General features: G+C 47.1%; 3 protein-coding genes across 3 annotated transcripts; all 3 read left to right on the top strand.

Moving 5' to 3' along the window:
• Window positions 1–1566: 1566 nt before the first annotated feature.
• GLAREA_06754 (Chaperone J-domain-containing protein) lies at window positions 1567–3253 on the top strand (the record flags this gene model as incomplete). Its single annotated transcript, XM_008080702.1, has 3 exons — window positions 1567–2579; window positions 2892–2973; window positions 3077–3253. The coding sequence occupies 3 exons, from the start codon at window positions 1567–1569 to the stop codon at window positions 3251–3253; spliced, it is 1272 nt and encodes a 423-aa protein (XP_008078893.1).
• Window positions 3254–4213: 960 nt separating this feature from the next.
• On the top strand, window positions 4214–4543 carry GLAREA_06753 (uncharacterized protein; the record flags this gene model as incomplete). The annotated part of the gene is made up of 2 exons (XM_008080701.1): window positions 4214–4405; window positions 4460–4543. The coding sequence occupies 2 exons, from the start codon at window positions 4214–4216 to the stop codon at window positions 4541–4543; spliced, it is 276 nt and encodes a 91-aa protein (XP_008078892.1).
• Window positions 4544–8216: 3673 nt separating this feature from the next.
• Window positions 8217–13952, top strand: GLAREA_06752 (Protein kinase-like (PK-like); the record flags this gene model as incomplete). The annotated part of the gene is made up of 2 exons (XM_008080700.1): window positions 8217–8717; window positions 8766–13952. 2 exons carry the CDS (start codon window positions 8217–8219, stop codon window positions 13950–13952), a joined length of 5688 nt encoding a protein of 1895 aa, XP_008078891.1.
• Window positions 13953–15446: the final 1494 nt, after the last annotated feature.

The raw sequence follows: 15446 nt of genomic DNA, 5'->3' as shown, positions 1-15446 counted from the left end.
GGTCATGGTGTCACGCTCTATAGGTTGTGAAATTTTCAATTTTGTCACAATTCGTAAAGTGTGTGAGACTTGTTGTGCTTAGATAAGCTCACAACCTATCCTGATACATTCTTGCACATAACCTTTCAATCTCCTAGGGTGTCTCTCTTTCCGTAGATGTATGCTTCAGATTTTCGTTTGGGATGACGCTCGTTTATATTGAAATAATCAGCTCTCAACACTCCTTCTGGATGTCTAGGTACTTTTAGTGTAATCATCAGGTAAGTCCGTTCTGTCTATACCCTAGAAAATACAGGTGTTGATATTCGCTATTTCTTTCCAATAGAGCCAAAATAATGAACATATTCTAGGTGGCGCCAAAATTCTTACTCAGATATCACCTAGTCCTTGATTCACTAGAGCACCACCCGCGTATAAACACCTTCTACCCTCATTGTTGATTCACTTCACAACACCCCAATAAGTAAGTGGGGCAAACCTTTCCCCACACTCGCAGCCGAGGGCTCCTGTTTTTGTTGCATGTCGCATTTCCGCAGCTTCATTATTTCCTATTTGGGACGATTTAGGAGAGTTGCTTTTTCCTGACATGAAGGGGGTTGATGAGAATAATAGAATTGAAGTCTACGGACTCGAAAGAAGATGGTTGTAAAGCGAGAAGTGAATGGGGGCGAGAAGTGAGTGAGACAAGAAGCTGTGTGTACCGGCGTAAGTTTTGTTGCATGTCGCATGTCGGCTTCATTATTTCCTCTTTAAGAAACCGCTGGATAGGTTTGATCTTTTTTGAGTCGATGGGATTGATGAGGTTGACAAGATTGGATTGTGGATGGTCTTGAACGTCGACTGTTCTAAAGGAGGAGAAAGGAGCAATAAGCGAGCAAAGATAGAAGAGACTTAGGAAGAGACTCCCACGCGAGTTTTGTTGCATGTCGCACCTCAGCTTTATTTTTTCCTCTTTAGGTAGATCTAGGACAACATCCTCCTTCCTGCCATTGATGAGAATAATAAAATTGGATTGTGTTCGATGTTGCAAGATCGGTGTGCTGACTCAAGAGACAAAAAGTGAGGAAAGCAAGAGGTGATCAAGTCAGGTGGAGATACCCAGGAGAATTTTGTTGTTTGTCGCACGTCAATGTGCTTTGGCTTCTATTTTGGGAAGCTGGAAGACTAGTCTTTCTCGCAAAAGAAACTGACATTGAGTGAATATCGCTGTTTTGAGAAAATAATCATGTCAACTTGTTGTTGCAGGGTTTCTTGTCTTTTAGGAAGTGATGCCACCTTTTTGAGGGGATCGTGGAGTTCTCGGTACTTTCGACGGCGATATAAGCCATGTCACACGTCTATGTTAGACATTGTAAAGGGGTCTGGGTGAATCTCTGCCTTCTTCCCTGTCGCAGTCCATGCATTCAGTCTCATTTCACTTGTACTTTCCCAATTCCTCTTGAACAGACACATATTCCAACTTGAACAAGCGTTTCGCAAAACCTAGATATCTTAGACGTCGATGGCCTTTCCCGTTACTTTCAACAGATACAGTGTGTTAGAGCGACAAGCTAAAACGCTCCAATAATGGACCCCGAAACAGATTACTACGAACTCCTCGGCCTCCTCCAAAGCGCAAGTCTGAAAGATATCGACACGGCTTACAAGAAGGCCAGCCTGCGGCATCATCCCGATAGGAACCTCAATAGTCCCACGGCCCACGAGGAGTTCATCACTGTGAGAAAGGCATACGAAACACTGAAAGATCCAAAAGAACGCCTTCTATATAATAATACTTTGGAAAACAGACCAACGAATACCGATCCAAAGCCATGGGAAATTTCAGAGGCAGATGGACAAAGCGACTCAAGACATTCACACACAGAGAGGGTCAGACAAGAGCATTCAACTTGCCTGGACGAGGAACAAGATGGTACCCACGATAGCCAGGATCAAGCCCATAAAGACGCACGACTCCTCTCCACCCTCGAACAAAGAATTAAGGAGCACGAATCTAACCTCACCCACGTGCGAAACAGCCTCACAAACGCCTCTCCCTCCGACCCAACACACCAAAAACTAGACTACCTCCGCGCCAGCGTCTCCGAAGAATATATCAAAACCCTCATAATCCTCGACTCTTCCCGCCAACGAATCATACGCAAACTCCACCCCTCACAGCGGCAAACCCACCTCAACGAAGTGCAACGCGACTTCGAGAAGTCGAATCATGAATTACGCCAGAAAGCGTGCAAGGAGGTGCTGGAATTACTTGCGCTCCTCCCACGCTCAAAGGGAAACTGGACATGTGAGTTCCGCTGGGATTGGCTGCAGATATTTCCGCTTGTTGAGAAGATGGTAGCGGTTGAGGGGTGTATGGAGGGACCGTGGCATAAGATCGAGACGCTGAAACGCTGGCCGGATTTGAAGAGGTTGATGGAGTGTCAGTGTTGTAGGATTAGGGAGGTTGATCGGAGGAGTAAACCTACGAGGTGTGGGTGTGGGTTTTATGTGTGTTGGGATTGTAAGGAGAGGATGGTTTTGCTTGGGGAGTGGGAGGAGTGGTTGGTTGGGAAGGGGGGGATGGGGTTTGATTTTCCGTATGTGGAGAGAAGGGGAGTGGAAGGGAGTGGGAAGAGAAAAGAGGAGAAGGTGAAGTGTGATGGAATTTAGTGAAGAGATATTGAAGTTTTGATAATTGCACATGTTTCTCCTATCTATCAAAAACATAGGAGAAGAAATTCTTACGATTATATCACAAACCATACCAACTAGCCTACCCTAAGCACAGTGATAACACCCACCAAACGCATTCAATCCTAGTATAATTCAAAAATATTGCTAATACACCCGCATAATCCAGCCCAATTTCAGTCAGCAAACTTATAATCTAACATTGACTTTCTTCCCAGAATCGGTCCATCAGGAGCTCTTTCTACTTGTCCGAGATTACCATCACCATCGTCATCAGATGTATTTTTTCTCTTGTATAGTGTAAGCTTAGTCGTACACGATAAGCGAGTCTCTATCTCTCAAGTACTTGTAATGGTCCTTTTAACGTTTGCCTGAGATCTTGGTATGCTGACTGCAGAGGTAGACGATGTGCCAAGCATGCGGTCGTCGGTCTGGGAGACCTTTAAACGTCGAGGGATCGTTAGGAGAGGTTGCGATAATAGCTAAAGTCGAAAGTACAGTCATCTGGGTAAAAAACGGATTTAAGAAGGGAAGAATAATGAGTACGTGGAAACCAGGATGTAGTCGTTCGCCAGTCTAGCCTCGTATTCGTACTTTAATCCTCTATGGTTGGTGTTATCTCCTTAATGAGCACCACCACAAAATTACAATCGACATACGGGGAAAACACCCGTCTAAGTCGGAACACCATTTCGTTGTCAGCCCTATCCACAACTTCAAGCACAAGTTTGGACATTGCTCAAGATCGTGACCGCTACATTGAGGTACAGTGACTTTTCCCATGTATTTAGCCGGTAAGCAACCTCCCAAAAAGAGCGCATTTTATTTTTGGGTCAAGTATAGTTATAGTCGACTTTTATCGAACGATGTACAAATCTCGTGTACACCGCTATGTCTTTCACCAGACGATGGACGTTGTCATGGTTGGTAAGCCGCACGTGCGGCTTGTCACCATTTACTAAGCGCGGATCGTGAGTTTTTGGAGATGCTTGGCAGTGGTTCTTTGTCAAGATGCCTAGCTATCGTCAGTCTTTCCAGCAGCACAGCATTTATTTCTTGATACTGTCATTCTGTTGATGGCAGCTTTTACACCTGAAGTCCCTGAGAAGTTGAATGCGAGGCTTTGTCGGATTCACCGAATATCTGGATAATTTCTTCATTTGCTAATTGAAATAAATCGAGATCTCACTCGTTGACTCCATCTAAACGCAAATTATGCGTTATACGGGGCATTAAGATGACTTGAAGATTCTCAAAGAGCGGAGAAAAATGAGAAGATGACACTTGGCGTGAGATCGCAAGTACGTCCACTATTGAATGTCAGACGTGCCACTCGTGCGGTTCTTTTACCATTTGTTGACGTTTAGTGGTCGACTCAAGACATCGCGATGATGATCAGGAGGAAAAAGAGTGAGGAGAGTCAACTATAAAGATATCATCGATCCCTCGAAGAATTGCCTCATCATTAGCATCAACAATCACTCGTCTCGTTCACAAAAACAAATAAAAAGACCTTCACAGCTCTTCCAAACCCGCAAACATGCAATTCTCAACCAACCTCATGGCTGCCATCCTCTTCACTGTCACCAGTGTCGCAGGCTTTGCTCTCCCAGTCCCCGCCCCGAGTCCTCTTACCGTTGCAGAACCATTCAAGGTCGTAGACGCTATCGTTCCTCGCCAAACATTGGGACTATGCGACTTTGGGGATTGGACTTGCAGTGGGGGAAATATTGTAAGATTTGCTGAATGAGAAAAGAGAAGTAGTGGCTGACTGTCGTGATCCTAGTACCAATGCAATGGTGGATGGCAATTGATTGCCAGCTGTGGAAGAAATTGCCAGATTATCAATGGCTCTCCTTTCTGTGTTTAAGGAAAGGTATGACACTGAATTATATGGTACAATAAAATCAAGCAGAATGACTTTGCTAACAAGGTTCTTTAGACATCAGATGATGGTAGAGACACTACCTTGACAGTGCTTGTGGTAACATATTGGCATGGCTTATGAAGATGGCAATGAATTATGAAAGAAAATGACGACGGCAACATCAGACAGATGAATAGCAATGAAAAGATTTCTCCCAGAAATCGCCGAGTCCTGCTACCATTACATGTTCCAGAAGTGATGCAGTCGTTCCATAGCCATGACGAGACACGTTGCGAAAGGCCCTTAGTAATGCTGCGTGACAAAGGGTATTTGAGAAAGCCAAGAGGTAAAATCAAAAGACACTCGAGCATGTCGGGCTGCACAGTGTGGGAAGAATAGACTTTCCTGATTCAGGCCAATATTCTCCAGTGGCAGTAGCAATCACCATGTGGACAGAATGCTTAGTAGCAAGTTTCAAACTTTAGCGTATCTTCTCTAATATGAGAGCTTTCTCTGTCCAATGGCTCAACGCTTATCAATGGGGGAGTAAAAAGATGTACATTCAAGCGGAGTAGATCTGAGGTGTTTTGATAGAGCATGATTGGAGCACCAAATCTAATGCGCCCTCATACTTGTTTCTAGGCAGCTGCCGAATGACATCGATCGAATGAGAGCTCTTGATAGCTGAAAAAAGGCTCGATGCTTCGATAAGAACCACAATTTTATGCTGACGGCTGACAAAATTCTGCTATTCGTTAAAAAAAAAGGACCCTTGATCGTCTGAGCTAAGCTTTGATACGTGGCTACGCCCCATGTACTTCATGGGGAAGCATAATATTGACAACGAGAATGAAGATCGCTCGTAAGACGCAGAAGATTCTCGCTAAACTCCAAGTCTTTGGGTCTGGGAATCATTTGACCAGCAATCGACAAAATCAAAGTGATACCCCCCCGAGAAGTGGACATGGGCTTGCATCATCAATTCTCTCAGCCCCCAAAGAAAACGGTCGATTGAGATAGATGACAGCTTGTCACACCAAAAGCATGGAAAAAGCAAATATGGGCGTCTTCCACTGGAGTCACGTGAACTTGGCCGATTATCTTGAAAGATCACAAGACAGATCTTCGAAGATAGTCCGCTCAAACCTTCCCAAACCCCACATTCCGGCAGCTTGAACGCGCATCCGCGCCATCGACGATTCAGTAAGAAAGTAAGAGTGAAATTAGAAAGATCTGAGTGATGTTGGTTATGATGGTAAGCGAGGTGTGGAGGAGAAATGCCACTCCAGGAAACACTTCGAGAGTCTGGTGATGCATTTGAGGCTTGAGTGTGTTTGAATATTTTCGAAATGAGACTCTGGGGAAGCACATAAGAATCCGAATATAGAGTTGAGATTTTCGCTCTGTAATTTGCGTGACTGAGTTGCCGCCGTACAACACATCAGGGCTCAGTCGTAGATCTGGTGACTTGCAAGGTAACGGAGCACGCGGAGAATTCGGTTGCCCGCATGTCGCATCCCTCGTTTAGACTTCAAGTCGTACTCTCGTACAACATGGAATGTCGTGGAAGAGTGATTTTTAAGACTCGGAAACTAGATTCGGATTGTGTGGTGTCTTGAAGTTGCTCTGAGTCGAAAGACTGGTTGGAGAGGAGCTGCCGCGCTGACGGAGAGCGGATGTTTATCCCAGAAACCACCACGAGGGGGCTCGAGGTAAGGCCAAAAACGCAGGGTGGGGCTTGTATAGCCAATTCATCGTCATGTTTGGTTGCATTTACCAGGTAATGCGTATGTAAGTTGAATGCAGAAAGCTGTTGTCGGGCTGCACCGGTGGACCGCGATTCGACGACCGTAGCGGTGTGACGAGTGGGTGAGGGTGATGGAGGGAGGTTCCGTAGCTGGTGTGTGCAATGTGCATGTGCGTGGGAGAGTTTGCATTCCGTGAGGATATTTCATGGGAATTGGTCCAAGGCAGTTGGAAGGTTTGGAGGTCGGCATACGCGAGGAGAATAGGAGAAGAAATTGGTCAAGGGTCGTCGACTGTTGGTAAGGTGGTCATGACTGGAACCATCATGGCGACACCACTATCGTATGAGCATTCGGAACTCAAAAGACAATTGATTCTGGTTACAGAAGAGAACTTTGGCTCCACGAGATATCAAGAACTCCAAGCAGCTTGGTGTCTTGTTATCTACTGCCTCTCTTGTGTTCGTCCAGTCAACAGCGTCTTTCGTGCATCTTCCCCTCTTCGTTACCAAGCAACCACCAGTTACCACCTACTCGAGTATGCTCAAAATATTGAGTCGGAAGCAAAGGATACTCCGTTCCACACCCCCTCGTTCAGATCTCGAAACCATAATGTATTGAAACCCTCGCCAAGGGCTTCTCAATGCTCGCAGCTGCAGGAGATGTGCTTGGGCTAACTCACGGTTAAGCAGAGTGATGTCTATCTCTCATCTGGATAATTGATCTTCCTGCACCCTTATGCATCTCCTAGTGCGGCCCAATGGCAAGCAGCTAACATCGTTGCTATCACGTAGTTGCTGAGTCGACTAAGGCCTATTCCATCCACACTGGCTCGACGACGGCACACGGTTGGCTTTGAGAGTGGTTCGAGAATTGAATCGGCCACTTACTAGCTGCGGATCCCTGTATTAATGTATGTTTAAATGGCATCCCTATCAGTGGTGTAACAGCTTTGTCTAATGCAAAGTATGAAACTGATACCCAAAGGCTGAACAAATTGAGAGATGATACAAGTCAATAGCAATGTTTGTTTAAAATTTAATGCTCTTTCCCACGTGGTGCTTGGCACTACTCTACTACTACTCTACCAGTCCAGTTCATTAATGAGCTGATCCCTCAAGTAAACGGACGGTAGTCAAAGAAGGCAAATTGACAAGTAGACCATCCGCTGCTTTTGACCTAAAATTAAAGTGATGACAGACGGGCACAGTAAAAGGATGCACTAGACGTTTGTCGAACAAAATAGCACAAATTCGGCGTCCAAAACAAATGTCAGCCAGAAATCCTGCGTTGCTCAGCCCAAGTGTGCCTCTCCAGCATAATCTGGGCTAAAGCGGCAGCGATGGACACATCTAGTAATTTTATTCATCTACGACTAAGGAGGTAATAATATCATGTGTAACTAGAATTCACTACCGGTTGACAAGTAGACAAAGAAACTCGCTCACTTGGCTAAGCAAATAGTGGCAGCAGACTTCGAATTTTGAATAACAACCCTTTCTGCAACGCCGCTTTTTCGTCTTTGTTTAGCTCCTAGAGCTTCCGTGATTGGCTTCTCAGCCACATTGCCCCGCTTCCCTCCCCAGTGAGTCCGCTGCTTGTCAACGGCCTGCCAAAATTCCATCCCCCCTCGGAACGTCCCTTAAGTTCGACGACACACACGACAAACACCACCATTGTCGCTCCTCTCGTGCTTCTTCTCGACGGCAACAGTTTCCAAGATGTCTCGAGAATCTGCAAGCTGCTAGTACCTGAATCTTTGCCACTCTGCAGGGCGGGATTTCAACACGGTTTCTGGCATAACACCGGGGCGACGACGACGCGCATGACACCGATGGTCAACCGTAAACAGAGGGCAGGATAATTGCAGCAACAGAAGACAACACGGTCAATGAGGGTGCTCGAGTCGATTCTTAGGAATCTTCTCACCCATGGCGGAGAACAACGATAGGCTGGCACCGCCAGCTGTGTCCAAGTTGCGGGCACAGGCGGGGGGTGTGATGGAGCGTTCGCTGAGTGCAGATATACGTGAGGAGAGGGAGGATCTACGAGAGGCAGCAGAACAGACATTGAATGTGATTATGGATCTCAGCTTGGATGGAACTATTCGATGGGTCAGTCCTTCTTGGACCGAAGTCATTGGCACCACACTCGAGTCCGTTCAAGGCAAGCCGGTCAAGGACATTGTTGTCAGCGAGAATAAGGAGGTCTTCACTGAGGTCGTGGAGTCTATGAAGAAAGATGATTCGCGTTCCCAGATTATTAGATTCGCGGTCCAATTAGGTCCTGCCTCAAGATTGGCACCACTGCCGGAGCAGTCGACGTCTGTCGTGGAGAGCGAGGGACCTGAATCGCAACCTAGTCCTGCTATAATCGAACTGGAGGGTCAGGGAATCATGGTTTACGACCGATCTTCTGGAGGAGAGAGCCATGTAAGTCAAAAAGCAATCCTCAGTGTTACTTAATTGACACCAAATCAGACCATGTGGATGATCCGACCTTGGATCGCACCACGGGAGATTCAAATTGATCTGCCTTCGGTAATAGTAGACTCCCTCGGTTCGGGTGCAGAGATTCTTGCTGGCTACCTTACGAATTTGGCAGAAGTGGGTTTGCATGATCCAGCAAATCATGCCCCTCCCCTTCCAGTCCTTTGCCGCATCTGCGAGCGCCAAATTCCTCCGTGGTGGTTTGAAAAGCATACCGAGCTTTGTTTGCAGGAACACAAGGCGGAAATGGAGGTCCAGATGTGCCAGGAAAATCTCACGGAGCATCGCCATGCAATTGTTAAGGTTCTGGATGCTCTTGAGGCGCGCAAGTCTAGGCCAAGTCCAGGCGAGCAACCCGCTCTAGCACCACCTCAAGCGGATTATAAGGGCATGCCTATTGGACCAGGATTGTCTACTTCGTCTTCATCCGGTACCGCCTCTCCTGGTACGCCGTCTGGAAGATCTCGAGATCCATCATCGTCTGGCTTCGGACACGCACGAGCGAGGTCTTTTGCCGTTCGACGACCTCAAGCTAGGATTGTTGAGCTGCTACTCGATTTGTGCGATACTTCGCTTGAGATTAGTACGCCGGCGATCAAGGAGCCTGCGTCTAATGCTCCTGGCGAGTTTCGAACCCAATCACCTCAGTCGGAGTCTCGGATATCTCAAGTAATTCAGTGGCAATCCCCAAGTACAAACACTCTGGACCAAGAACAAGGCTTGGCTTTGTTGTGTGCTGATAGCGAGAAACTGGCGAAGGCTAAGGTTGAGGCAGTTCTTCGTCACCGTAGAATCATCGAGTATTCCGAACGCATTCGAATCGAGTTTTCTGTTATTGTTCAAGACTGCATCGATGAAGCCATGCGAAAGGCAGCTCGAATCGCCTCGGGCATCCTTAGCGATTCCGAATCCGAAGAAGAGACAGTAACACCGGCAATAGAAGATGGGTTCTTTACAGGCTCTTTCGATGGCCCCTCCTCACTTGCCGCTGCTCTACGAGAAGCCGAACGTAATTCTGAAGGCCGCCGGTCGCCATCGGTCACCGCTTCAGCCAGATCGAGCAGTCCTAAAGAATGCCCAACACCAAGATCTCAAGGTCCTCTAAGCATTCTTGGTCATTCACAGGAGTCGAGGAGACAGTCCCTATTTTTTGAAAGCGATGCAGGAGATAGCGATGGAAGTGTCAGATCTTCCTCACTGATGTCTAGGCCACCCGGTCGGACAGAATCTCCTGTATCCGAGTTCGGCGATTTAAGACGTGCAGCAAGCTCTCGCCAGCGTCATCGAAGGAGTATCATCATCCCTGGCACCTCAAGTCCTCGTAGACAAGAATCACCAGTCAGGCTTGCGCAGCCCTCGTCGCCCTTGAGGATAATCAAACCACGCGCCCTTCCAATTGCACACGAAGGAATTGTATCGCCCACTTCATCTCCGATGCTACCTGGTAGCGAGTTTAGCTCCCCTTCCTTGATACCACATCATCACAGGCGCCAATCTTCTGCTGCTGGATCTGACCCTTCCCGGCCACCACCATCTCCACGCATGAGTGGGGTAAGCGCTCCTCAAGCCAGAGCCGTACCTCCTTCAATCAAAGACTTTGAAATCATCAAACCCATCAGTAAAGGTGCCTTTGGAAGTGTTTATCTTGCGAAGAAAAGATCCACTGGCGATTACTATGCTATCAAGGTGTTGAAAAAGGCAGATATGGTTGCAAAGAATCAAGTCACCAACGTCAAGGCTGAGCGAGCGATCATGATGTGGCAAGGCGAGAGCGAATTTGTGGCTAAACTGTACTGGACTTTTTCCAGCAAGGATTATCTATACTTGGTGATGGAATATCTCAATGGTGGAGATTGCGCATCGCTTATCAAGATTCTTGGTGGTTTGCCAGAAGACTGGGCAAAAAAGTACCTGGGAGAAGTTATTCTTGGCGTTGAACATCTTCACAATCGTGGCATTGTTCACCGTGACTTAAAGCCCGATAATCTTCTTATCGATCAAAAAGGCCATCTGAAGCTTACCGATTTTGGTCTTTCCAGAATGGGATTGATTGGTCGACAAAAGCGTGTTTTGAATGCAACCGTCAACGAGTCCGCCCCCGACTTACTGAAACAAGGTCCCTTTGCACGAGCGACTTCTATCAGTTCATCGCGATCAACTTCGTTTGACTTCCAAGGACATCACTCGCCCGGCTCCACACCACAAATGAACGCGGACGTCGGCTTGCAGACTCCATCATATTTTAGTCTTTCTCGTGAAAATACTCTCAACAAGGATAATCGACGTACTTCGGGCCGGAGCGACAGCGGTAACAGCGACTCTCTGAATCAAATGTTCAGTAGCTTCTCTCTAAATGATGGTCAAGCTCAGCATCAAAGAAGGACTCCAATTGAGGAGATGAGCGAGAACGAGGGTAGTGGATCTCCCGACATACTTTCTTTACACCAGACAAACAGCGCATCCAGTAATGAACATAGGAATACTCCGCCACAAGCTAACTTGATGCCGCCTCCTCCTATGGCGCTCTTCGATCCTGATGATAGCAACCGACGATTCGTAGGAACGCCGGATTATCTCGCCCCTGAAACCGTGAATGGTGTAGGCCAAGATGAGATGAGTGATTGGTGGTCTGTCGGTTGCATATTATTCGAATTCTTGTACGGATACCCCCCATTCCACGCGGGCACACCAGACGAAGTATTTGAAAATATTCTTGCGCGCAGGATTTCATGGCCGGATGAGGGAGAATTTGAAGTCTCCTCGGACGCAAAGGATCTAATGAACAAGCTTCTCTGCTTAGATCCAAGAGAGCGTCTTGGGGCCAACAACGATGACAAGTTTGCTTGCGGCGGAGACGAAATCAGAAACCATCCATGGTTCGAAGGGACTAATTGGGATAAACTTCTAGAGGATGAAGCTCAGTTCGTGCCGGCACCAGAAAACCCCGAGGATACAGAATATTTCGACTCTCGTGGTGCGACGCTTCAGTCATTTGCAGAGGAGTTAGAAGATCAGGCATCGCCACCATCGACCACTCCAAGCACGGATTACCACGAGCGACCCCATGATGCCTTGTCTCGAGTCAGATCTCAGTTCAATTCCATTAAGCGAGGGTTGATGCCTCTGCATATCCCACCCCATGTTCGGGACTCTAAGAGCAGAAGATTGAGCGAACCTGTTATCGCCGACGATTTTGGTAACTTTGCCTTCAAAAATCTGCCTGTACTAGAGAAAGCAAACAAAGACGTCATACAGAAACTTAGGGCAGAGGCAATGGCGGCGCAATCCAAATCTGTGACAAGCCCAGGAGCAAACATCGCGGCTGCATCGCCCAGTCCTACACTGGAAGGTAGCCCAATCTTACCTATGCCTATCCAAAGAACACTCTCCAACGCAAAGGCTGTCAATCGACCTTCGTCGCCTTCTGGGCTCAGCCAGTCGAATTCATCCCCTAGCAGAGCCTCGCAGCCTTCATCTCCTTTACTTGTATCTTTTGTGGCAGGACAGAATGGAGATGGAAGACGGAAGACTTCAAGCAACTCATCAAGTCTTTCGCACCAATCCAACAATTCTCTTGCTCCAGGCAGCTTTTTTGAGGTTCCTCGTATGCCTCCAGGCCTTCAGAAGTCTGCCAGTGCTGCGGCCGCTTCTCCAATCAAGACTCGAGGAAATGGACCTTTGCCTATGGCAATATCGCCTCAGAAGACGACGACGCCTCGCCAAGCCAGTGGCACATCACGTGCCCGCTCTCAAACCGTTGGTTCCCAAGAAGGAAGCCCTATTCCTGGAGATATTTTCTCGCACAAAAAGCGCCGGAGCCAGGTGTTTGATATGTCTCCGTCATCTTCAGATAATGAAGGCGACAAAGCAAACGCACTACTCCGTGTTCAGAGACGCCGACAAAGTTCTCGCCGTATGTCTGCCATCAATCTTCTTGACGGCCCAGTCTTTCGTCCTCTTGATGTGCTCATTTGCGAAGATCACCCCGTCTCAAGAATGGTAATGGAGAAACTGCTTGAAAAATTGAGGTGTCGAACCATCACTGCTTCAAATGGTGCGGAAGCAATGAGATATGCTTTGAGCGAAATAAAATTCGACATCATCATGATGGAGTTCAAGCTGCCAAACATCAATGGAGCCGACGTCGCAAGAATGATTCGCGATACGAAGAACGCTAATTCCCAAACACCCATTGTTGCGGTCACTGGATATCTAAAAGAGCTTCAAGCACCTCACCATTTTGATGCGCTCATCGAGAAACCACCAACTACCTCTAAGCTTACGGAAGTCATGTGCCGTCTTTGTCAATGGAAGGCACCAGCTCCTGGTCAAACAATGTCCATTCCTATGAACTATGGGCAACCTTCGGGTCTTCGACAAGAAAGCCATCGACTAGAGGACAGCCCAACTTCGGGCTCTTCTGGCTACGCTCAAATGCCTGGCAGTAGCTTCCGGGGCTCAAGCCGTGGAGATTCAATCAGCTCTAGCATGTTCGGAGACTCTGAATCTTTCATGAATGAAGATGTGCCCGTTGTTATCAGCCGCAAAGCCACAGGCGAGTGGGATGATACATCGGGTCTTGGGATCACCAATGAAGAAAGTTTACATGAAATTCCTGACTTGCCAAAGCCGCCGGCACGTCTATTACACGAGGCATCTGCCCCAGGCCGTATGGAGCATCATTTACAGCATAGGCTTCCGCTGAGACAACGATCGAGTGATAAGCTACGTGCCAAAAGAGAGACTTTTGAGAAGAACCGCCACGAATGTGGTGAATCGGGGGATGACGAAGATGATGAGATGGGAGGTTGTGCTCGTGAGAAGAGCCCGAAAGTCAAAGCTCACCGTGGATCAAAGCTGGGCACAGAAATGATGCGTACGAACAGTCGAGGCAGTGTCGTATCGTCATCTGACCTTACCGGGCCCGAAGCTATCGAGCTTCCACCAACGATATCAGAAGTCGTACCTAGTGCATCTGAAATCACAGGGGCCACGCTTACTCCCCCGGAGCGCTTCACCTCTCCAAACAGAAAGGAAGCTGAGATGGACCTTGACGAGACCCCGAAACCGTCATCCACTCAATATGATCCCATGGATGAGGAGCCAACACCACGAGCGCAGTCTGTCATATCCAAATTCTCGGATTATCTCTCACACAAAAATAGAGATTCACGATAGGATTGTGTCGCTCGCTGTAACAACTCGCCATTTGAGATACAAAACAAGCCTTTGGACCATTTCCTTTAAATAATTACTACCACCGCGGCGTTTACGGTTTTGTCGAGGGTTTTGGAATGTGAATGGGAATCGATGGAGATCCCTCGGCGTTACAACAGGACATGGGGTGGCTACATTTGCTGCATTTACAACTACGCTACTTTCTTTCCACGAACAAAACATTGTCATATCAGCGAGTTTTCCTTTTTATTCCAAGGGGGAAGTCATCCACTCTACAAAGCCTTGCTTTTATTTGTTGCTTTTGTTTTTGCTTTCGTTTGTAAATGTTAAGAATGCCACAATGGGCATTGCGCAAATCCTTTGGTGCTTGGGCTGCAATATGGCGCTTGAAATATGTCTGTCACAGACCCACGAGCTGGGCAATTCTTTTTCTTTATCCCCACAATCTGAGCGAAAGAGCTGTGTATTAAGGCGGGTTGCTTTGTTTTGAAGGATTCAATTTGGGAAGGTGGATAGGGGGAAAACGGGGCTGGGGACGGTTGACGTGATATGGGATGGGAAAATTCACAAGGGCTGAACATAGCAGGCAAGCAAAGTTTTGACACCTAGCGTACGATATGGTGTGGCATGTGGAAAGTTGTAGACTCGGATGGGTTGCAATATAAAATATAAAATTGATCATCTTGCTTTGAATGTGAAATATGTCTGATTCCTATCGAAATCTTCCGTCATATTGCTAATATGTTAGCACTTGGGTTGATGTAAAAGAGCGAGGACCTTTTCGCACTTATTACCTTTGTCGAACGACGACGGGCAAAATATTTCAAAGACTTTGAAGTTTGAACCCCTAATGTCCTAGCACACATCGGTCCTCTCGGCCAAGGCGTTGTTGGCTATCGCGAATGACAGCCGGCTTTCCAACCCCAATGCTCCTCTTCAATCAAACACGGCGAGCTATATAGATTTAAAAAAGCGCCTTTTGAGCCAATCAGAAGGGGGATTGGTGTAGTGGTAGCATGTTGGATTCCAGTTTCTCACAAGATGGAAGTACCCATTGGTCGTCGGTTCAAATCCGGCATCCCTCATCAACCAATATCGAAGTTAACTTCGATGTGACATGCGCAATTTGATGTTTTTTTTGGTTTTTTGGGGAGTGGAGGAGTGGTGTGTTGAATTTCATGAGCGGGAAGCCATTGGTCGGTAGTTTGAAACTGTCACTTCTTCAATTATTTTATTGTTCACATTTTTGGCTCCCCGGAATGCTATCGGCACTTGAAGTTAAACTGATTGTTGTACTATTAGTATTACTATTTTGCCTCTACATTTCGCTAACTATGTGCAAAGTGAAGGAAGACTTGTTGTGGGGAGAAGCCAAACCACATTTAGCCGAGACCCGCCCGACTCAGCAAAAAAGATTTTTTATATTCCACCTACACACTCCCTTTATCTGGCAATCTTTTTAAACTTGTCACCCACCTTGCTACTTTCTCCATC

The sequence above is a fragment of the Glarea lozoyensis genome (assembly GCF_000409485.1).
Source record: "Glarea lozoyensis ATCC 20868 chromosome Unknown GLAREA14, whole genome shotgun sequence".
Taxonomy (NCBI): domain Eukaryota; kingdom Fungi; phylum Ascomycota; class Leotiomycetes; order Helotiales; family Helotiaceae; genus Glarea; species Glarea lozoyensis.
Note: the sequence above shows the minus strand (reverse complement) of the source record. Positions and strands in the feature narration are given on the sequence as shown.